This window comes from Terrapene carolina, unplaced genomic scaffold, assembly GCF_002925995.2.
Source record: "Terrapene carolina triunguis isolate 2854851 unplaced genomic scaffold, T_m_triunguis-2.0 Scaffold238, whole genome shotgun sequence".
In the NCBI taxonomy this organism is placed as follows: Eukaryota; Metazoa; Chordata; order Testudines; family Emydidae; genus Terrapene; species Terrapene triunguis.
This window is the reverse complement of record NW_020664589.1, coordinates 9,355,178-9,374,492: the sequence shown is the minus strand read 5'-3', so window position 1 is coordinate 9,374,492 and position 19,315 is coordinate 9,355,178. Positions and strand designations below refer to the sequence as shown.

The window sequence follows — 19,315 nt, the reverse complement described above, 5'->3', positions numbered from 1 at the left end:
GATCAGGTTCAATGCCTTGCTGTGCCACAGACTTCCTGTGTGATGTTGGTCAAGTAAGTCACTTAGGGTACGTCTTCACTGCAGCTGAGAGTGAGCCTCCCGGCGCAGGCCAGACACCCTAGCAGGGCTCATGCTAGCTTGCTAAAAAGAGCAGTGTGGACATTGTGGCTCGGACTGAAGCTTGGGCTCTATATTCCTATCTGTATGAGCCAAGAAAGGAGAAACATTAAATGTAATTCATACTGCACATGGCTTTCTTTACACCTGAAACTGCATGTTGGAAACTTTTCTTATTGGATAAATTAATAAGAAATATGACCTCATTTTTTTTTCAAAAGATCCACTAACTATAAAGCTTCTGACTCTGATTAATGCCAGTAAAATTCTGCTGAAACGAAGCTGCAGACTTACTGACAAATATAAACTGTGAAAACTAAAATATAAATATCTGTAATGCTCTCAACCTCAATGTCTTCTTGGTGAGTTAAAGGTGTGAAAACAAATGTACAAAGCTGCAAGTTTAAGCCCATATTGGATTTCTTATGATGAAGTTTAAGATGCACCTAACTCCCCAAAAGTCAATCGTGTGTCTTGCCTCTGGCAGAAAGCTCAAGAGTATGGCTATGATCAGTCTATGATGGCTCGCCTGCACAAACACCTGGAGGAACAGATGCAGCAGTGTGTTATAGGGAAGCTGCCAGTTGTGCAGCTGACTATACAATATAGGATGCATCCTGACATCTGTCTCTTCCCATCCAATTACATTTATGGCAGGACTTTAAAGACTGACAGGTGGGTCGCATTCTGTTCGTTTTGTTAGTAAGAGGTATTCCAGCAAAAACTAAACAGCACTACTTATTTTCCCCACAAATCAGTCAGTGTACTCCTTTGCCACTAGGATTTCTTTCCGAAAGAGGGAAACAGATGTTTGCATAACTGGCGTGGAAACTCCCATACCCTTCTTCCAGCTGTTGTCTTGGGATCATGAATTAACTAGATCATAATCTCAAAGACTGGGCTAATTTTCTATCACCAAGAGCTCAGTTTCTTGCCTTGGTATACGTTGATGGCATAAGGAATTATGGAATCTAGAAGAGAAGCTGGAAGTCTCTTGCATTTTTTTTACTTGTAGTAAATAAGTGATGTATCAGTTCTCAGAACTCTTGATGGTTGCAATGGTGATAATTACAATTATTTACAGAGCAACAGAAGAGAACAGATGTTCTTCAGATTGGCTATTCCAGCCATACCTGGTCTTTGATGTAGCAGATGGCCACGAAAAACGGGATAATGAGTAAGTTCTTCATTCTCCTCTCCACCAAAATCTAAATCTGCTGGTATAATTAACTGCAGAATGATTTTTCACACATGGAATGTAGCCAAAGCTCCATTCTGAACTAAAGACCCGATGTTGACATTCAGCAGAGGGAGAATGTTGTTGCTCAGGGCACGAGTTTGGCATTTCCCTGATGTAAATATATTATCTTGCCTTTATAAAGGGCTTGGGTGTAAGTGATTGTATATCTGAGTAGAGTCAGGGCTATCCTTCCTGATGTAGTTATCTTGTAATGAACCAGAGACCCTGTGAACAGCCTGTTTACTACCTGGAATGAGTGTCATTAACTTTGTCAGGTTTTTTTTCCTTCTAACTCTTTTCATATCCAGTTTGGGACCCACTTTCCTTTCTGTGGGTGCAGGGTAGTGTTTCACAAGTCTTTAAATGTAGTGTTGTTGTTGTTCAAGGTCACCTGCCCTTTCTCCTTCCCTCTGCTAGTCTGCAGACCTTTCCATGGCTGTCCAAGGTCAATCCACGGTTACCTTTGAATGGCTCCAGTTGCTCCCACTTAGTTTGTGGGGGAGTTCCAAACGGTTCTCTGATTAATTCTCCTAGCTGCGCTCAACCCATACCTTTAGACTTCTCCACATAAAGTTTGCTGGCACTTAGCTCTTCCACCGTGGTTTGTGCTGAATCTGAGTATGGTTCAAAGCGCTATTGTCACAAATACTTAGTTCCAGACAGGGAGTGGTAGTGTCAGACTGTCAGATGGCTCTGCTACATTGGTTGAGGAAACAAGGTTAAAAGAGAAATCCCAACCCACTTGCAGTTTAAAGTCCTGCTGTCTTCTAAATAAAAAAGCACAAAATGCATGTAGCACTGACTGTTTGTACTTAACTCTATGTCTTGCTCCTCATGCTTTCTTCATTCCAGTATTCAGACTGGTATGTCAACTGTTTTGTATCATTCTCGGAGAACAAACTCAGAACTGGTAGATAAGGTCCCATGTGAAGAAAATCTAAGGGAAAAAGAGTTCAGGAGAGCTGGCAGTTTCTCAGGGAGACAATATTGAAGACACGACGACTAATTATCTCAGTGTGAAGGGAAGTTAGGACGAATAGTATGGCTCCATCAGGAGCTCTTTAATGACCTGAACATCAAAAAGGAATCTTACAAAAAGTGGAAATGTTGACTAATTGCAAAGGAGGAAGTACAAAAGAATAGCACAAACATATAGGAACGAAATCAGAAAGGCTAAGGCACAAAATAAGTTACACCCTAGCAAGGGACATAAAAGGCAGTAAGAAGTTCTTTAAATACATTAGGAGATGTAGATGAAGAAAATTATACGTCCTCTACTTATCGGGGAAGGAGAGCTAATAATGATGACATTAGGAAAGCTGAGATGTTTAATGCCTATTTTGCATCAATCATCACTACAAAGGTAAATGGCAACCCGATACTCAACACAAGTAATATTAACATCAAGGAGGGAAGGAATGCTACCCAAAATAGGGAAAGAACAGGTTAAAGAATATTTAGATAAGTAGGATATATTCACGTCGTCAGGGCGTGATGAAATTCATCCTAGGGCACTTAAGGACCTAGCTGAAACAGTCTTGGAACTGTTAGCAGTTATCTTTAATAACTCCTGGAGGAGGGGTGAGGTCCCAGAAGACTAGAGAAAGGCAAACATAGTAGTTATCTTTGAAAAGAGGAACAAAGAGGACCTGGGGAATTATAGACCAGCCAGCCTAACTTTGATACCTGGCAAGATACTGGAACAAATTATTAAATAATCAATTTGTCAGCACCTAGAGATAATAGGGTTATAAGAAATAACCAACATGGATTTGTCAAAAGCAAATAATGCCAAACCAACCTAATTTCCTCCTTTGACAGGTTTCAGAAACTGTTCTTTGACAGGGTTACTCGCCTAGCGGATGGGGAGAAGCAGTAGATGTGATATATCTTGATTTTAGTAAGGCATTTGATACAGTCCCACATGAAATTCTCATAAGCAAACCAGCGAAATGTGGTCTACGTGGAATTACTATAAGATGGGTGCACAACTGGTTGAAAGATTTATCAGTGGTTTGCTGTCAAACTGGGAGGACAAACCTAGTGGGGCCTTGTAGGGGTCAGTCATGGGTCTGGTACTATTCAGTATAGTTCTTAGTGACTTGGATAATGGAGTGAAAGTATGCTTATAAAATCTGCAGCTTGACACCAAGCTGTGAGGGGTGCAAGGAATTTGGAGGGCAGGATTATAATTCAAAATGACCTTGACAAATTGAAGAATTGGTCTGAATTCAACAAGATGAAATTCAATAAAGACAAGTGCAAAGTACTTGACTTCGGAAGGAAAAATCAAATGCACAACTACAAAATGGGGAGTAATCGGCTAGGTGGTAGTACTGCTGGAAAGCATCTGGGAGCATTAATGAATCAAAAATTGAATGAGAGTCAACAGTGTGGTGCAGCTGCAAAAAAGGGCTAATATCATTCTGGAGTGTATTAACAGGAGTGTGGTATATAAGGCATAGGTGGTAATTATCCCATTCTGCTTGACCCCGGTGAGGCCTCAGCTGGAGTACCGTGTCCAATTCTGGGCTTTCTCCAATTTGTCCAAATCTTTTCTAAAATGGAGAGTCCAGAGGAGAGCAACTAAAATTATATAAGGTTTAGAAAAACTGACCTATGAGGAAAGGTTACAAAAACTGGGTGTGTTTTAGCCTTGAGAAAAGGTGACTGAGGGGGGATCTGGTAAGTCTTCAGATATGTTAAGGGCTGTTATAAAGAGGACAGTGATCAATTGTTCTCCATGTCCAGTGATGGTAGGTCAAGAAGTAGTGGGCTTAATCTGCAGCAAGGGAAAAGTAGGTTAGATATTAGGGAAAACTTTCTAACGACAAGGGTATTTACAGTGGAATAGGCTTGCAAGGGAGGCTGTGGAATCCCCATCATTGGAGGTTTTTAAAAACAGGTTGGACAAACTCCTGTCAGGTTGGTCTAGATATACTTGGTCCTGCCACAGTGCAGGGGGCTGGCCTTGTTCATTTCTTGAGACCCCTTCCAGCCCTACATTGCTGCGATGCATGGGCACAAATATAAATAAGTGTTCATTTTGTGACAGTGTGGAATTTAATCCCTTGCAGCCTGATTTGGTGTCCCACTAGCTGCCAGCACACACTGCTTACTCTAGAACTGTTTCTCCAGGCCCCTATGACCTCACTGACTTGCTTCTCCCTGCTGAATACTAAGGTTCTGCTTGTCACAAGACACACTTGCTCCCCTCCTCTATAACTTCCCCAGACATTAGAGTTCACATGGGACTGATAATAGAGCCTTTCACAGGAGATCTTCCCCACTGGTGTATGTCAGCCCTACCTTGGTGATTGCAGCATCTTTCATCCAGAGGTCTCAAAAGGATAAAGCATGAAGAGGCACAGTAAAATGAGCTGTGCTAAAGCAGTGAGTTTAACAATATATAAATGGTTTTGACATTGTTTTTCTTCCTCTTTATCTTGTTCAGCTCTTTTGCTAATCCCCAGGAAGTGAAGCTGGTGATGGAAATAATGAAATTGATTAAAGAAAAAAAGAATGATATTGGTTTTCGTCGCATAGGAATAATCACCCCTTACAGTGCACAGAAAAAGATGATTCAGCAAGAGCTGGACAGAGAGTTTGGAAGGGGCAGGTAAAAATACCCTACATGTTCTAACTGGGACTAAATCCTCTGGATGGACTCCTTTTGCTTTTCCTCTGTCAAATATTGCAGTAGGGTAGAAACTGTAATAGTTAAATTTTTTTGTGCTGAGAAAAAGTACTGACAATTGGCTGCAACTGGTTTAAGCTATTACAAGCATAGAGCAGCATTCAAAGCTTTTTCTCTTAATAGTGCTAGTGAGGTCCTTGTGTACCATTCTCTAGTTTGTATCTCTTTATGTGATCTGATTTATACAACCGTTCAGAATAAAGCTGATTAAAGAGCACACTTCAAATGATTCCTGAACTACAGTGAACCTGAACAATATTCTGGCATAATCTTGGCGTCTGAAAAAGAAAGTGAATGTTTTCAGAAAGGAGGGTCATGCACTGTATCTTTTTTTGTTAGAAATAGTTTAATTTACAGCATGCATTATTTTAAGACGTTAACCTTTTCATAAAAGTGGTTAGGTTATTGGGATAAGCACTTGGTTAAAATCCAAAGATGAAAATTTTAAACAGCTCAAAATTCCTCTCTCTCCTAGGGCGGGGGAAGTAGACACAGTTGATGGGTTCCAGGGTCGACAGAAAGACTGCATTATAGTGACGTGTGTAAGAGCGAACAGCACACAAGGGTCAATTGGGTATGTCTTGCCTTTTTTAAAAAAAAAGGGGGGGGGGGGGGGGGTGGAATTGGTGACTTGAAGTCTGCACACACCTAGAGAGACTTTACTGACTTGTGCTCTCTGCAGAAGGTCAGTAAGAGAACATCAGGGAGATAATATCTGTCTGGTGTTTTTCATCTCCGCCAGCCAAATTAAGCATCCTAATGGTCAGTTCACCCTCACCCCACCGATCTCCTAAAAGTGGTCTGGACAGGAGGTGCTATAGAAATACCTAACTCTTATGTAATTCTTTTCTTCAGTAGATTTCCAAGCACTTCACAGTCTTTAATGTATTTCTTCTCCCAGCACCCCTGTGAGGTAGGGCAGTATTATCCTCATTGTAGAGCCAGAAACTGAAGCACAGTGAGGCTAAGTGATTTGTCCAGGATCTCACACAGAGTCTGTAATGGAGCAGGGAAGTAAACCTGAGTCTCCCAGTGCAAAGTATAATAATCTGCACTGAGCACAGATGAACTTGCATGCATCCTTTGGTTTTCCATTTTAATTGTCTGTTTAGTTTGGACAGAGATGATACCTGGGTAACTGATGGCTGTGTAACTTTCTTCATGCTATAAGCGCTGCTGTGCAATCTCACAAATTATACTCTCATGACTGTATATTGCAACTTTTTGATGTGCTGATCTTTCTTTCTTTTTAAAAAAAAATTATTCATGATTATGAATGAAAGTGACCTATTTATATAGCACTTTCAGTGCCAAAGTATTGCTAAATAGGACAGTGGTTTATAAATATGATTCAGAAATAAGCTAGATGGTTCCTTCATAGGTGAAATGGGCTTGTTCGCATGAGTGATAAGGGCATAAAAAGACTCAGTTCTAGGTCACTAGTTCAAATAATTCCAAATCAGTAATGACATAATGTCATTCCCAGCTGACAGCTGTTTGATCCAGTGAAAGGAGACTCCGTTCCAATCTTAATGCATGTGTGTTTGCATCACAGAAATTGCCATCACAGTTGGCACTATTTTACTGGTAGTTGCAGCAGTAAAGACGACAAACTGTTAAAAGGACATTGGTACTGAACCATCTTGAGAGGCAGTGTGGTGTAGTTCAGTGATTCTCAGGGTGATCCGTGAGGAGCTGACTGCTCACATGAAGCTAATTCTTTGTTTCCACCTGCTAAATTGCATTAAGATGGATAAAAACATGTAAAATGCTTCCCTGATGTTAATTTTCCCCATAGGCAGTTGCTAGTGGCCACATGGATGTTATGTGATCATGGAGATGGTCTGCACAGGCATGACTGGGAGGGCAGATGGTTCATTCTCCATTGAAATGTGGGTCTAAACAATGAATAAATTTGAGAATCCCTAATCTAGATGATTGTTTGGGAATGGGAGCCAGGTGTAATTCTGGTGCTGTTATTGGCTGGCAAGTCACTTACCCTCTTTGCTTCAGTTTGCCCCTTTACAAAGGTTACTAGCTCACCCAGCTGTTGAGGCTTTATTTGTACATTGCTTTGGCAATAAGATGCTCTTTAAGTTCTAAGGGCTTGTCTGCATGAACAGTTAGACCACTGTACCTCGCGCTAGCCTGCTACAGTCTAATTGTCCCTAGGGATGCTGCTGACATACATTAACAGTTCATTAGATCGCTTTGATCTAGCCCTCTTTGAAATGGGACTAGCTGAAAGCGCTCTAACAAACTGTTAACATGCATCAGCAAGGGTGTATGTAGACAGACCATGGCAGGCTGGTGTGGTGTAGATTCACACCCCAGCTTGCTGCAGTCTAATTGTTCATGTAGACAAGCACTAAGTATTAATCACTGTGGTTTCTTCGAACCACATTGGCAAGGTGTTACAGGAAATTTGCACCACTACTGCCTGTGCTGTAGATTTATTTTGTATTGCGCAGAGGGGCTTTGATCTCTAGGGTAACCAGTCCAGTGGTGAATTCACTGAAAAAGTGACCTGCAAAGGGAGAAAAACGCTGTCCAAGAAGTGACACTGAAAGGATATTTTAATTGGGAGAGAAGGGACCCATTTAGATTTTTTACCTTAAAACTATCAGGAATATCAAGTTGTGCCTTCCCATTTTTTTGCTGGAGAACTGCATGGTGTCTACATTAGGGAATTTTACCTCAGAAATTCCACTGGTGGGAGCCCTAACATAGGTTGTTCTCTGGGTTGCAATGTTTTTACTATCGTATGTGTGAAACTGCTGAAAAATAGGACTCATTTACATGTTGGTAACACCAGGTATTGCTGTGGTACCTGTTCAGCTAAATTGCTGTCAGCTGTGATGAGACTTTCTTTTGCAAAATTCTTTGTGTAGAGTAGGCTCTGGAGTTGGGAGCTTTTTCAGTCCTCATTGGAGGAGGAGGAGGAGTGGGTGTGTGCTAGTCTTTAACAGAGAGCTTTTTTCCGCAAGGTTCATCAGGAGTTTGAATTAAGTAGGTGCTAACGAAAATTGAACTTTAAACAATGAATAAAACCTATAATTCTGTTATCTGTATAGCCCTCTGGCAAAAACAGGGTAGACAAGATCTAATATTTCCAATGTGAAAACTTCTTTGTCAAGGAACAAAAATGTCAGGTCTCAAGAACCATGACACAGCAAAAACGGCACAAACAGTGTGTTTCTCCTTTGCGGGTCACCTTAAAAATAAATAAAATATTCAAGCACAGTGTTGAAATATTAAATAGAACGTTTTCACATTAATCATACCAAATATTATTAATCTATTTCAGTTCAAGTCAAAAGGAAGCTCAAAGTCTTGACAGGAGAAATAAGTTTGATCTCTTCCATCTGTGAGTCTGTGCAGGGAAGGGAAGTGGCAGAGGGAGTAGGAAAACTTTGGAGACTGTTTTAAGGTGAAAGGAGAAGTAGTGGCTACGAGTGGGACTGGAGACACCATTGAGAAGGGAAGCAGCAGCAGTAGAAGCTGGGGGAAGTGAGATTCTCTACAGGGGATTGAAGAGGGCAAAGGGAGTCTGGGTAACAACCAAAGTGCCTTGTTCAGGGGAGGGCTGGCTGCTGTAGTGGGAACAAGGGATGGAGGAAAACCCACCTTCTTTGTAGTTAGCATTTGTTTTTATTTCAGCAATTGTCACTTCTTAAAAATAAGAACTAAAGTTCAGCTAAGAGTGTTGGAAGAAACAGTACAGCGACTTAATTTTGTTTCATTATTTAGGTTTCTGGCAAGTCTTCAGCGTCTGAATGTTACAATTACTCGAGCAAGGTACAGCCTCTTCATCCTTGGAAGACTGACAACGTTAATGGTAGGTATAGTATTGTATTCCGGTGAATCTCTGCCTGTTCTCCCTGTTAGTTCAGGTCAGGAATGAGAAGTGAAAGCCATTCCCAACCCATCCTTGTGTGAAAGAGTCGTCTATGTTGGAATAAGGTTGTTCAGTTAAAGCAATCCAATGGTGTGAAAGCTGTTCTTGGGCAGAGTCAGTTGTCCTTGTCTAATACACTGCTACAGAAGGCTTTCTGAAGGGAGAGCTGTATCCATTGTTTCAAGCCAGGCAGGTGAGATGTTTTTCTGTAAAAAGGCTTGCAATAAAATGTAACAGTAAAAAATACTGAAAATATGAGGGGGTAGGTAAATCTTCTCCCCGGTGGCAGCCTGAACGAGAGCTGGCACTGGGAAGCTCCACAGCCTGAGGGTCAGAATCCTCTCCTTTCTTCCCCCCAAAAACCGAACAATAAACCAAACGAAGCTGCCTTCCCCAATCCTAGTGACTGCTTCAGGTAGGGAGAAGACCAGAGGACCCACTAGCCCCAAATGCTCCCCAGATCTGCTCCCCATTCCCTTTATAGCAGAACTGCACAATATCTCCTGACAGTGCCCTCCATGCCTGAGGAAGAGTTGGTTTTTCACTCTGTAGCACATGCTGAGAATGCAAATTAAGCATAAAAAGAGGCCAGTTCAGTTCCAGACACTGGCTTATTGATGTTGTCCTCTTCACCCCTTTGCTTCCAGAATTTGTTAGATCCTAGGCATGGTGGCGTAAAGTAAGGAGGAAAAGGGGAAGATTTTAGCTTATTTCATTGGAATCAAGTGTACTGCACTTGACCAGTTTTGAGGTTACTAGTCATTGTAATAAGAATCAGGACTGCTGGGACAGTTTAACTACTGTAGCTGGCATTTCTCATTCAGCAGAGACTCAGTAAATGTCCCTGTTCTCATGATATTGTTCTTGCATATAGTGCCTTCTTTCTAATAGGATCAATCTAACAAACCATTAGATTTTACTCAGTTAGGAAGCTAAAATGTCTTTTTGAATTTGAAATTTTTAAAGGAACAGTTTCAGCTTTAAAAAAAATCACACTTTTGTCTGAATTTTTACTTACACATTTCAAGTAATGCCTAAGATAACCACCTGAAAAAAAAATAGAATTTTTTTTCTATTGCTTCAGTTTGTTTACCTTTTGCACAAAATGCTATCAAATGCACAGTCAGTTTCCCTGGGACAGTCAGTTTTCCCTGCATGTGGGTCTTTTACACAGAAACAGCGGAGAAAAATATTTTTACAAAACAAGAAAATGTGGCTGGGTAACGACAGAAATTGGCAGGGTAGAATCCGGAGTAACTGAAACTGCTTAAATTCACCTTTTAAAAATTGCCTATATTTGAAGTTGATGTCCCTTAAAGCAGTGGTGTGCAAATTTTTCAAATCGCGCCCCCCCCCCCTTACCATTCAGAGAATTTGTCTTGCCCCTCCATTACTTGTAATCTAAAACTTTTTTTGTGCAGAAGTAAGGGTGGCAATGTGAAAAATGATATTTGTTAATATCACTTTCCACAGAAGACTTAGCACCTTATTGCCAGCAGCAGCAGAAGTAAGGCTGGCAGTTGGACGCTAGTAAGTCTGCTATGAAAAGTGATATTGAGAGTTTCTTTGAACCCCCACCTCTTCCCCAGTTTGCACACCACTGCCTTAATTTTTCAAAAAATATATTCTATTACTGTATCTCATGCACCACTAGGGGGCAATCACACCATATTCTTGTGTTGTATTTGGACAAGGTCAGAGGACCGCTGTCCTGACCATCATAGTTACAGGAGCTGTCATTTTAAATGAGTTTGTACAATGATGGCTAAAAGTATCCTCTCTCTGTTATAGCAGTGGGATGCTTTATTGCTTTTTAATGAAACTTTTACTAAAAATCCTTTCATCCCAGAGCAAGTGTACATACAGTTCCTGCGACGCCTATAGGAAGTGAGGTTGCGTGGATTTAAAATGGGACCACGTGCATCCTGAGATCCCTGTGTGTGCAGGTTTCCTTTTGCTAACGATTTTTCTTCTTTCAAGGAAAATAAAGACTGGAATAAGCTGATTCAGGATGCTCAGAGAAGAGGCGCTATCATCAAGACTTGTGACAAAAACTATAAAAAGGATGCTGTTAAAATTCTGAAGCTCAAACCAGCATTACAGCGGCCACTCTCCTATCCTCCTACTGCTGCACTGTCAAAGAAAGCTACTCAAGCGCAGACGTGTTTGGGCAGTGATGGGAAGAATAAGGACACCAACAGAAAAAGCAGCAATGACTCTAGAAGACTCTCTGCCAGTGCTGGCCTGTCAGCACAAGGCAATGGAGTAGTCCGACAGCCCCCAGAGTCTCAAGTTTTGGGTTCTAAAGGAGTCACTCTTCCCACAGCGGTGCAGCCTGCTGTTCGAGAGAGACCTCGGGATCCAAGACTGGCTAGGAGGACAGAAGCGACAGGGAAGGAGCAGGCCTCCAAGAATAGCAGTCCATCAGCCCTGAGCAATCCAGATGTGACATTGTCACGGGGACCTGATGCATCTTCAGCCCACTGGGGTCAGATCAGCACTGTGCAGCCTCCTGTCTCCAAGGCAGAAGATTCGAACAAGCCCAACCAAACTGTAAGACAGCCAGACATGCCTTTCACTGCTTCCCATACAGCCAGGCAGGACCATGACTGGAGAGTTTCTGTCTCATCAAAAGAGGCAAGAACTGTCAGTAAAGAAGACCAGAAAGGTAATGAGTGGAGCAAAGACAAGGACTATCGGACCCCTGCAAGCAGAAGAGCATCAGAACAACCCCCAGAGAACAAAGACTTGAGTGAGGCCAAGAGGAGGAAGGTCTCCTATTAGCTGAAATCTTTCTAGGATCAGCTGCAGCTGGCAGCCTTGCCCCCACTATATAAGCCCCTCCAAAACCTATCCCCCAGCCCTTAAAAATATGGACTATATTAAAAACAAAGTGTCTAGTTCACCTGGAACTCCTTCATATTGCTACTTTTCTACTAACAGGTCCAGTTTTTTCCATCCCATCACTGGCTGTTGGGTGAATTCATACCTGAGAAATTATATCCTTGGAGCTTTTGAACTGAAAAGTTGGGTAATTGCTCCATGTGTAATGGCAGTAAGTTTGAACTATGATCCTAGGAAGTGAAGTGGTGTAAATGTTGAACAGATGTATATTTGTATAGCATACAAAATTATTTTAAGATTTAATTCAGCAAGCATATTGCTGCTTGTTTCCATGCCCAAAAGCTAATTTCAGAGTGGAGCACGTTTTTTTTATTAAAAAACAAAAACAAAAAAACTGAAAGAAAACTTCACCAGAGATTTTTGGTAAGTCTAGTTTCTTTAATAGCAAATGGGACATTTTGAAAAGGCTGAGAGGATGGTAACAGGTCAGATGGTTTTTGATTCTTTCTGAAATTCCACTGATGCCTCATGGAAGACAGTCAGGGGGGCGGGGGTTGAATGTTCAACAGAGAATTCTACATATGGGGTGTGTGTGTGTGTGTATATATATATTTTTTTATTTCACTTCCCCACTTTTTCATAGGAACAAAATATCCTCGGTTCATGCAGATGTGCCTTGAGTCTTACTTTTGCTCCTTATTCTTCAGCTGTTGTCCTTAGCCATGTGATTGGGACGTCAGTTTATTGCAGTTTCAGAGTCTATAGACTGATGCACTAACTGGCTCAAGGCTCTGAGCTCCCACTGAAGTCAGTAGTAGTTGAGGACAGTCAGATTGCGTGAGCCTGGTTACTGAGCACTTTGAGATCTGCGGAGATGAAAAGGGCTAGCTATGTAAGAGCTAAGTATGATTATTACTATTACTGGATTCTGTTTACTCTGTAGATGTAGAATATCTAACTGGTAAATGAATAAAACTGCAATAACTTTTTTTTTTTTTTTTAAAAAGCCCTACTCATATGCATGTTTTCATAACAACAAAATTGCAAGTGGAGTTGTTTCTAAATAGAATGTGTTCAGATTAAGGCATCAGTTGCTCTTTCAGGAATATGGTGAATGTCTAAGTGTATAAAGAAAGTGAACAACACCTGTTAGGCATACTATCTGTTTTGCATAGAGACAATACTGAGCTCATACTTTGTGTATGTTTATTTAGCACTTTGACGATCTGTCACTGGCTAGAGCCAGAAGTAGTGTGGGCAAGCAAGGTGCAGATTTTTTCTGTGGACCTTTGGTGATAATGCAGCTCATTTTCAACTTGCAAATACCCCTACTATGGCTGTTCTAAGTTTGATCTGAGAAGAGATTACCATGGTACGCCAGATCACTTTGTGGTGTTGACAAATGACCTCTCAGGACTAGAACGAAGCCCTCAAACGTGCTTTTATATGTGAGCTCTTGTGAGATAGAACCCAGCTTTCTTAAGATGCAAAATTAAGACCTAGCTCCATTAAATTAATGGGAGCAGGTTCTCAGCACATCTACTGAATGACTTATGCCCACCACTACACACGAGTATTTTGATTCCATTACCATGCTGGTCTTTCCAATTTCACCACAACATAAGAAAATGAACTCCACAAGACTGCCATGGGCTAAACAATTGTGCCAGCGGTATTGTTTAGGTCTCCCTCCCGATACTTTCATTGCAGTGATTAACGTTGCCTTCTTCCTTTCATACTGACAAACAGCTGCGTGGTGGTGGCGTCACAACAAAATATAGAGATGACATAACTCCTGTAAGAATAATAGGACAGTAGCCTACATGGTAAACTGTAAATTGTACTGCTATGAATTCACCTATCCAAGCTTGAAATAGATGTGCTTTACTAGTGACAGCTAAGTGATAGGTATTTTGAAGGTTATATCTCCTGTATCTGCATGGCACAGCTCATGACCTGCTGTTCTCTATTACAGTGATGGTAAAGAGAATAAATGGGCTAAATTCTGCCCTTAGATAGGCACATGAAATGAAGCCAATAACAGATGTTGGCACACAATTTGAGAGCAGAATTTAACCCCAAAGCTTTGTTTAATATGTGTACTACATTAATTGCCAGTGTACGCACCTTAAACTGTCATGAAAGTTGTTCAGAGTAGTGTATGATCTAACATGTTTTCAGGGAGTAGAGCTGTTGGAATGAGCCACTTGTTGTCATACATTAGTGATCTCTGCATAACTCTTAGCTGAGATTCATTCCCTGTGTGTATCTATATCTAGGCTAAATAGGAACACTTTGAAATACTGTCTCCCTTATAAACCTATTGTATCGGTGCAGTAGGGGTTAAAAAGGCAGGGTTAGTCAGCAAACCGCTGTAGTTCCTATCGCTATGGAAACCATGCAGTGTATATTCATGTAAAAAAACTGAAGACAAAGTCCGTCTGAATCAGGGAATGCTGTTCTAACGATTAACTGGAAAACCGTTTGTCATGCGAATCTTAGAACTCTTCCAGTCTCCTGTTTGTCAAATCCAGAACGTAAGTTCTATCCTGAAAACGACACTTGTCAGGTGCTGGAAGGAATTTTATTCTGATGTCTTGCATTGCCTTTGTGGCATTACATCACCCATGCTTTGTATATTTTATATCTCCTGTCTCTATATAGGGAGAAGTGATGAGCTGTGCCGTTTTCGCTATATAGGGATAAGTGGCTTGTGCGTACCTATCTGTACCCAATAAATCCTGTATTACACGCACTATTGCTTAGTGGAGTTGTATAACTTCTCAATAAACCCTGTTTGATTAAGAGACTGCAATACCATTCCAGTTTACTCCCTCAGCTGATACAAGGTTTTATTGCCTTTACTTGCTTTGTATCTGTCGCTGTTTTGTCCATCATTTCTCTGCACCGGCTCATTCCTGCCACGTCAGTTTGTTAATGCTATATTTTGTTTTTGAATAAAAAAGTTTGGGTTGAGTTTGCCCTTTATGTTAAGCATTTTTCTCTTTATGCATAGCCCAGAATTGGTTGCTTTTAGTAAAAATGAGAGTTCATGTGGAGTAGATTAATCGCTTTTAATTGGTATTTTTCTTCCAGCTAGATACATAACACTTAGTGCCTGGGATCACACTTTGCCTGCTGGTTACACTTTCTTCACTTAGAGAGTTTAGACTAAATGTATTACAAAAATAAAACCTATGCCAAGATGCACACTGATATGGTGCAGTTTTAACTTATTTTCACCTCAACTGTTTGTTTTGCTCATGCATCATGTAATCAACCTTTTAGTAGAGACCGATGAACATATATGCAATCTATATTGTGTTGTCATTTTGTTTTCTCCTCCTTTGACTGATCTGGCCAATCCCTCAACTATGCAAGTAGTCTTGTGCTATTCCTTCTCACGTATTCCTGTTTCAGAACTAGTAAGTGGCAGAATAGCCATTGGAAGACCCCTGTCCTCTTGCACGTGTATTGCTTAGATGAATCATTAGTGAATGTGTGGAAGACTGACTGCATGTATTTTAATGTAAAGCAGTTTAATTTCGTCTTTGGACCAAATAAGTGTGGAAGAAGAAACTTGAAATGTAAATCAGTGGCTTCTGTTTGGATTAATTTTCAATGCTATGGCAGCTCCTTTGTGGTGCTGCTTGTCATTTGATATCTCTGAATAATAGAATGGGAATCCCTTGTGCTTGTAAGTGCTGAAATATACTCTGTCCAGAATAGGTGGAAGAGAATTACACTTAGAGGAGAATCAGACATTGTCTGTTAAGGTGGTATCCAAACATTGCCTAATGCGGGTATCTTCCTGTTGCAGATTTCACTGCAGTTGTACAGGATACAGCACCATAACCTCAGTCTGGCACTCAAGATCCCTCCCTTCATGGGATCTATACAGAGCTCAGATTTACTAGCCAGATAAAAGCAATAACCCAGTTCAGGAAATGTAGTCATACCTAGTACCTTAACTTTTTGTCACTTGTGTGAAGTGCTTGGCATTTGACTTACAAGTGCACCCAAAGCCTACTTAACTAAACTTACTGGGGGGAGAGGAGGAGTGGAAGGGGTCCACATGAAATTAAAAAATAAAGTGTCCCACTGTCAGTAACACAGGCCCAACTCCACTGGTGGTAGCAACATTAGGTGCTCTGTAGTAGACAAGGCTCTCATGGCCATGTATTTTTTACATTTTCTGTCTAACTCTGCTTTGACTAGATCCAAACCACACGCCATTAAAAACATCAGCAGCACCCAGGGCCTTGTCTGCTTTAGAGCTCTCAATGCTACTCAAACTGGGAAAGTGGTGGAAGAATTTTCAGAAGAAAACCCTAATGTAGACAAGTCGCGTGTGGCTTGCTGATTTGAAAGCAACTTGGTCCAGTGGACAAAGCAAAGGACTGGGCATTGAGGTATCGGGGTTTGAGTTGTGCTACTGACTCAGAGGGCAACAGAGGGCAAGTCACTTATCGCCTGTTGCCCAGTGTCTAAAATGGAAGTAATTCTTCCCCTTCTTTAGAAAGGGTCTTGATCTCTACTGATGCCATGTCAGTGCGAAGTATTGTGTATTTCCAGGTCAAAAAATGTGATGAGGCTCTAGAGCATGTACCAGTCAATTAAGGGTAAAGCAAGATTTATAAGTATGTTGTAGTTACCTTTTTAAAGTAAGTGTTAAAAACCCAGGGACTTCACAGTCTAGTTTTTTTTTTTAAAGCAACCATTTGAATGTGCAAGCTGATACCTGTACTTTAAAATTAGGGCATAACATTGTTCTAGTAGTTGACAGCTGAAGGCTAGTTGGTCATTTGCAGACTCTGTTTATACCACAACAACCAGAACCATGTTTCTAAAATTGCAAAACGCTCTCCTCTACACTGCATGAATAAATAATTCAGAGATGAAACAAACTCTGCTATATTGTAATTGGGATTTATGGTGCTAAACCATAAAATACAACTCCTATCCACAAAGGCTCCATTCGCAAGTCATATATAAGGCCTTTCTAAATCCCTGGAAAAATCCGTTGCACTGTTTTCAGTGCAAATAAATCTAAACTAAGCAGGGTGTTGTACATTAAATGTCTCTGAAAGATGAAGCCTGTTAGCCATGTGCTCCTGTCTGCTAAGGTACAGACTCCCTTCCCATTAGTGGCCAGGAAGATCCTGGGGAGTGAGAGGTGAATATATCTTGTACACTTGTTACATCTGGTATGGTTCAGCATATCTAAAACTTGCTTTCTAGACTGGCATATGTGACACTCTCCAATGCAGTCTTATTTAATTGCTGTATCGAGTAGAGAATTTGCTCTTTTGCAGTGGGATTCAACGCAATCTGGACCTGAGGACCGTCATTGATTTCCGCTCTCTCCCCCCTTTAAACTCCCAAATCACTGCAGAGTCTATCACTCCTGCTCCTGGCTAACAGAGGGTCACTTTAGAGCCACTGCAAAATTTTCAGGAATGTAATTTAGACTTCCCCACCATTATGGCCCATGACAACAGATTTTTGACATTCCTGTCCCCCCTTCTTCCCCTTTACACTCGCCCACCCCAAAACCAATGCTTTCCCTGGGCAAGCAAAACTAGACAAGTTTACTTCAGAGCAACTTGAAACTCTCCTCTGCCCCTGGTGCCTAAATGTGCCACTCCCAACCAACACTTAACGTGGCTCCAGCAAAGCACTCCAGGTTTGGCCATGGACTGGGAACATTTCCTAGAAGATGCTGCGTTAAGTATCTTTAGTGCCTAACTCTTATCTTATTTAGAACTCAGAAAACACTGAGCTTCTGCTTTTATTTACACTTGGGGCATTTCATGAAAGCCAATTAAAGCACAGAATGTTGCTGATGGGACAAAGTGCTGATAGCATGTGCTGAGTCCCTTTCCCTTTAATGATCTATTCCCCCCTTTCAGGATCAGCCTTTCAGATGAACTGTCCGTTTCCTAACCATTTAAAAAAGAACTGTCCTGTGCAGCTCGAACAAATTCTAGCAAATGTAGATTTCCCCTGTCTTCAGCTGAGAATGAACACGGTTAAAAGCTTTCTTGGGTGAGTGAATTTGTGCATAAAGCCAAACTACTGTTGATTTTTTTTTTTCTGTAGCTATGGTGATAGATTCATACTGGCTGTGCTATTTAATCATGCCAGACAACAGGTCTAGGATTGCAGATTTTTTGGTGGCTTTTATTTGGGTAAACAGATTTGTTATGACACCACCAAATAGTTAACGTTGGAATACAATTTGAGGTAAATAGGAAAAACAGAGGTCTCTCTGAATGCTTGTTTAAAGAGGTCAGCATTTTGCAGACAGGTATAATTTTTAAAATAAACAGGCAAACCAACTTAAAACATTAGTGTGAGTAGATTTTTCAGGAGGGTGCTAGTGCCTTTTAAGGATTTTTCTGTTAGCCTTCCCATAACCAATAGTCCATTCCCTTCTCTTCCCTTCCCTTCTTCCCCCTCCCTCCCACCCCCATTTAAAAGCATGAACTGTTGCTGCATGAATGTCTGCAGCTTCTCTATGGGTCTTCCAGAATGTGAACGTTCATCAGTGGCCTGTACGTAAGATGAAGGATGTTTCTTCTTTTTGTATTACGGTAAAGCTATTTCTCCTTTGTGTGGATCCCTGTCTTGCATGTTACATTTTGTCAATATGCTCAAAGCATTGAAGTTCTCAAAGCTTTTAAAAACATTTCCTTTTTAAAACACTGAATTCAAGAGGGTGGGGAGATGCGTTTTCAGTCGTGTGTCCTTCCTGGCTGCATGAATGCTAAATTTAAAAATAACAGGCTTTCTAAAACAGGACCAACCATCGCAGCTTTGAGTCTGTCTTTAGGATGGGATCAGAACTCCCCCCCCCCCCCCTTGCTTTCAAACTGGCTATTTGGAGTTGTCCTAACCAAAGTCCATGGATCATTTAATTTGCCTCTGAGACAATTCCTTGGTGGCCGTGTTTTCCTAGGGTTCGATTACTTGAGCGTGGCATCCACTTCTGTCTAGGCAGGTATTTATAAAGAGCCCAATACTAGGTTATAGGTACCATGCTTGTTTCCATTTTCTTTTCCACCATGACTTCAGCAGCTGTAAAGTGTGTTGTATCCCCCGTGTGGCTACTCTAAAGGCTAACAGCCTACTTTTGTTACTAGCTAAGGAGGTGCTGCTTCAGCTCAAGTTCTAGAAGCCCGTGTGTTGGTACTGAAGGTACATGGTCTAAACCCTGCTGCCAACCTGTGGTGAGGGGGTCATAACATTTCTGCTTATTTCTCTCTAAAGCCCTTCAAGGAAGCCAGTGACCGCTTTTTAACGATGCTGTCTAATGCAGTACTCCAGCAGCCATTTGCACACAGTCTCTAGCTGGTCAGTTCCCAACAGTGCCACCCTTGATAGTTCCCTCCCCCCCCCCCCATGGAAGTTTTGTGTTGCTGTTATAAATGTTCCGACTTCCACTGCAATAAAGCCACTTGAGCACAGAGCGGGGGCTCCAGTAGCTACGGAGTCTGTCTGGGGAAATGGTTTTATG

The 19,315-nt window shown here is 41.3% G+C and overlaps 1 protein-coding gene across 3 annotated transcripts in view; it reads left to right on the top strand.

Moving 5' to 3' along the window:
* The window catches only part of SETX (senataxin), a 42,825-nt gene extending 28,053 nt beyond the window's left edge, over positions 1-14,772 (top strand). For 2 of the 3 annotated variants that reach the window (XM_024193080.2, XM_024193081.3), the window contains 6 exons: positions 605-792; positions 1,202-1,294; positions 4,812-4,976; positions 5,530-5,628; positions 8,805-8,892; positions 10,933-14,772. In XM_024193080.2, coding sequence (XP_024048848.2) covers positions 605-792; positions 1,202-1,294; positions 4,812-4,976; positions 5,530-5,628; positions 8,805-8,892; positions 10,933-11,736 — 1,437 coding nt within the window. In that variant the 3' untranslated portion in view covers positions 11,737-14,772. Of the gene's footprint in view, positions 1-578; positions 793-1,201; positions 1,295-4,811; positions 4,977-5,529; positions 5,629-8,804; positions 8,893-10,932 lie in introns of those variants that run through there. The other variant, XM_024193082.2, reaches the window with a different exon arrangement.
* The last annotated feature ends 4,543 nt before the right edge of the window (positions 14,773-19,315 follow it).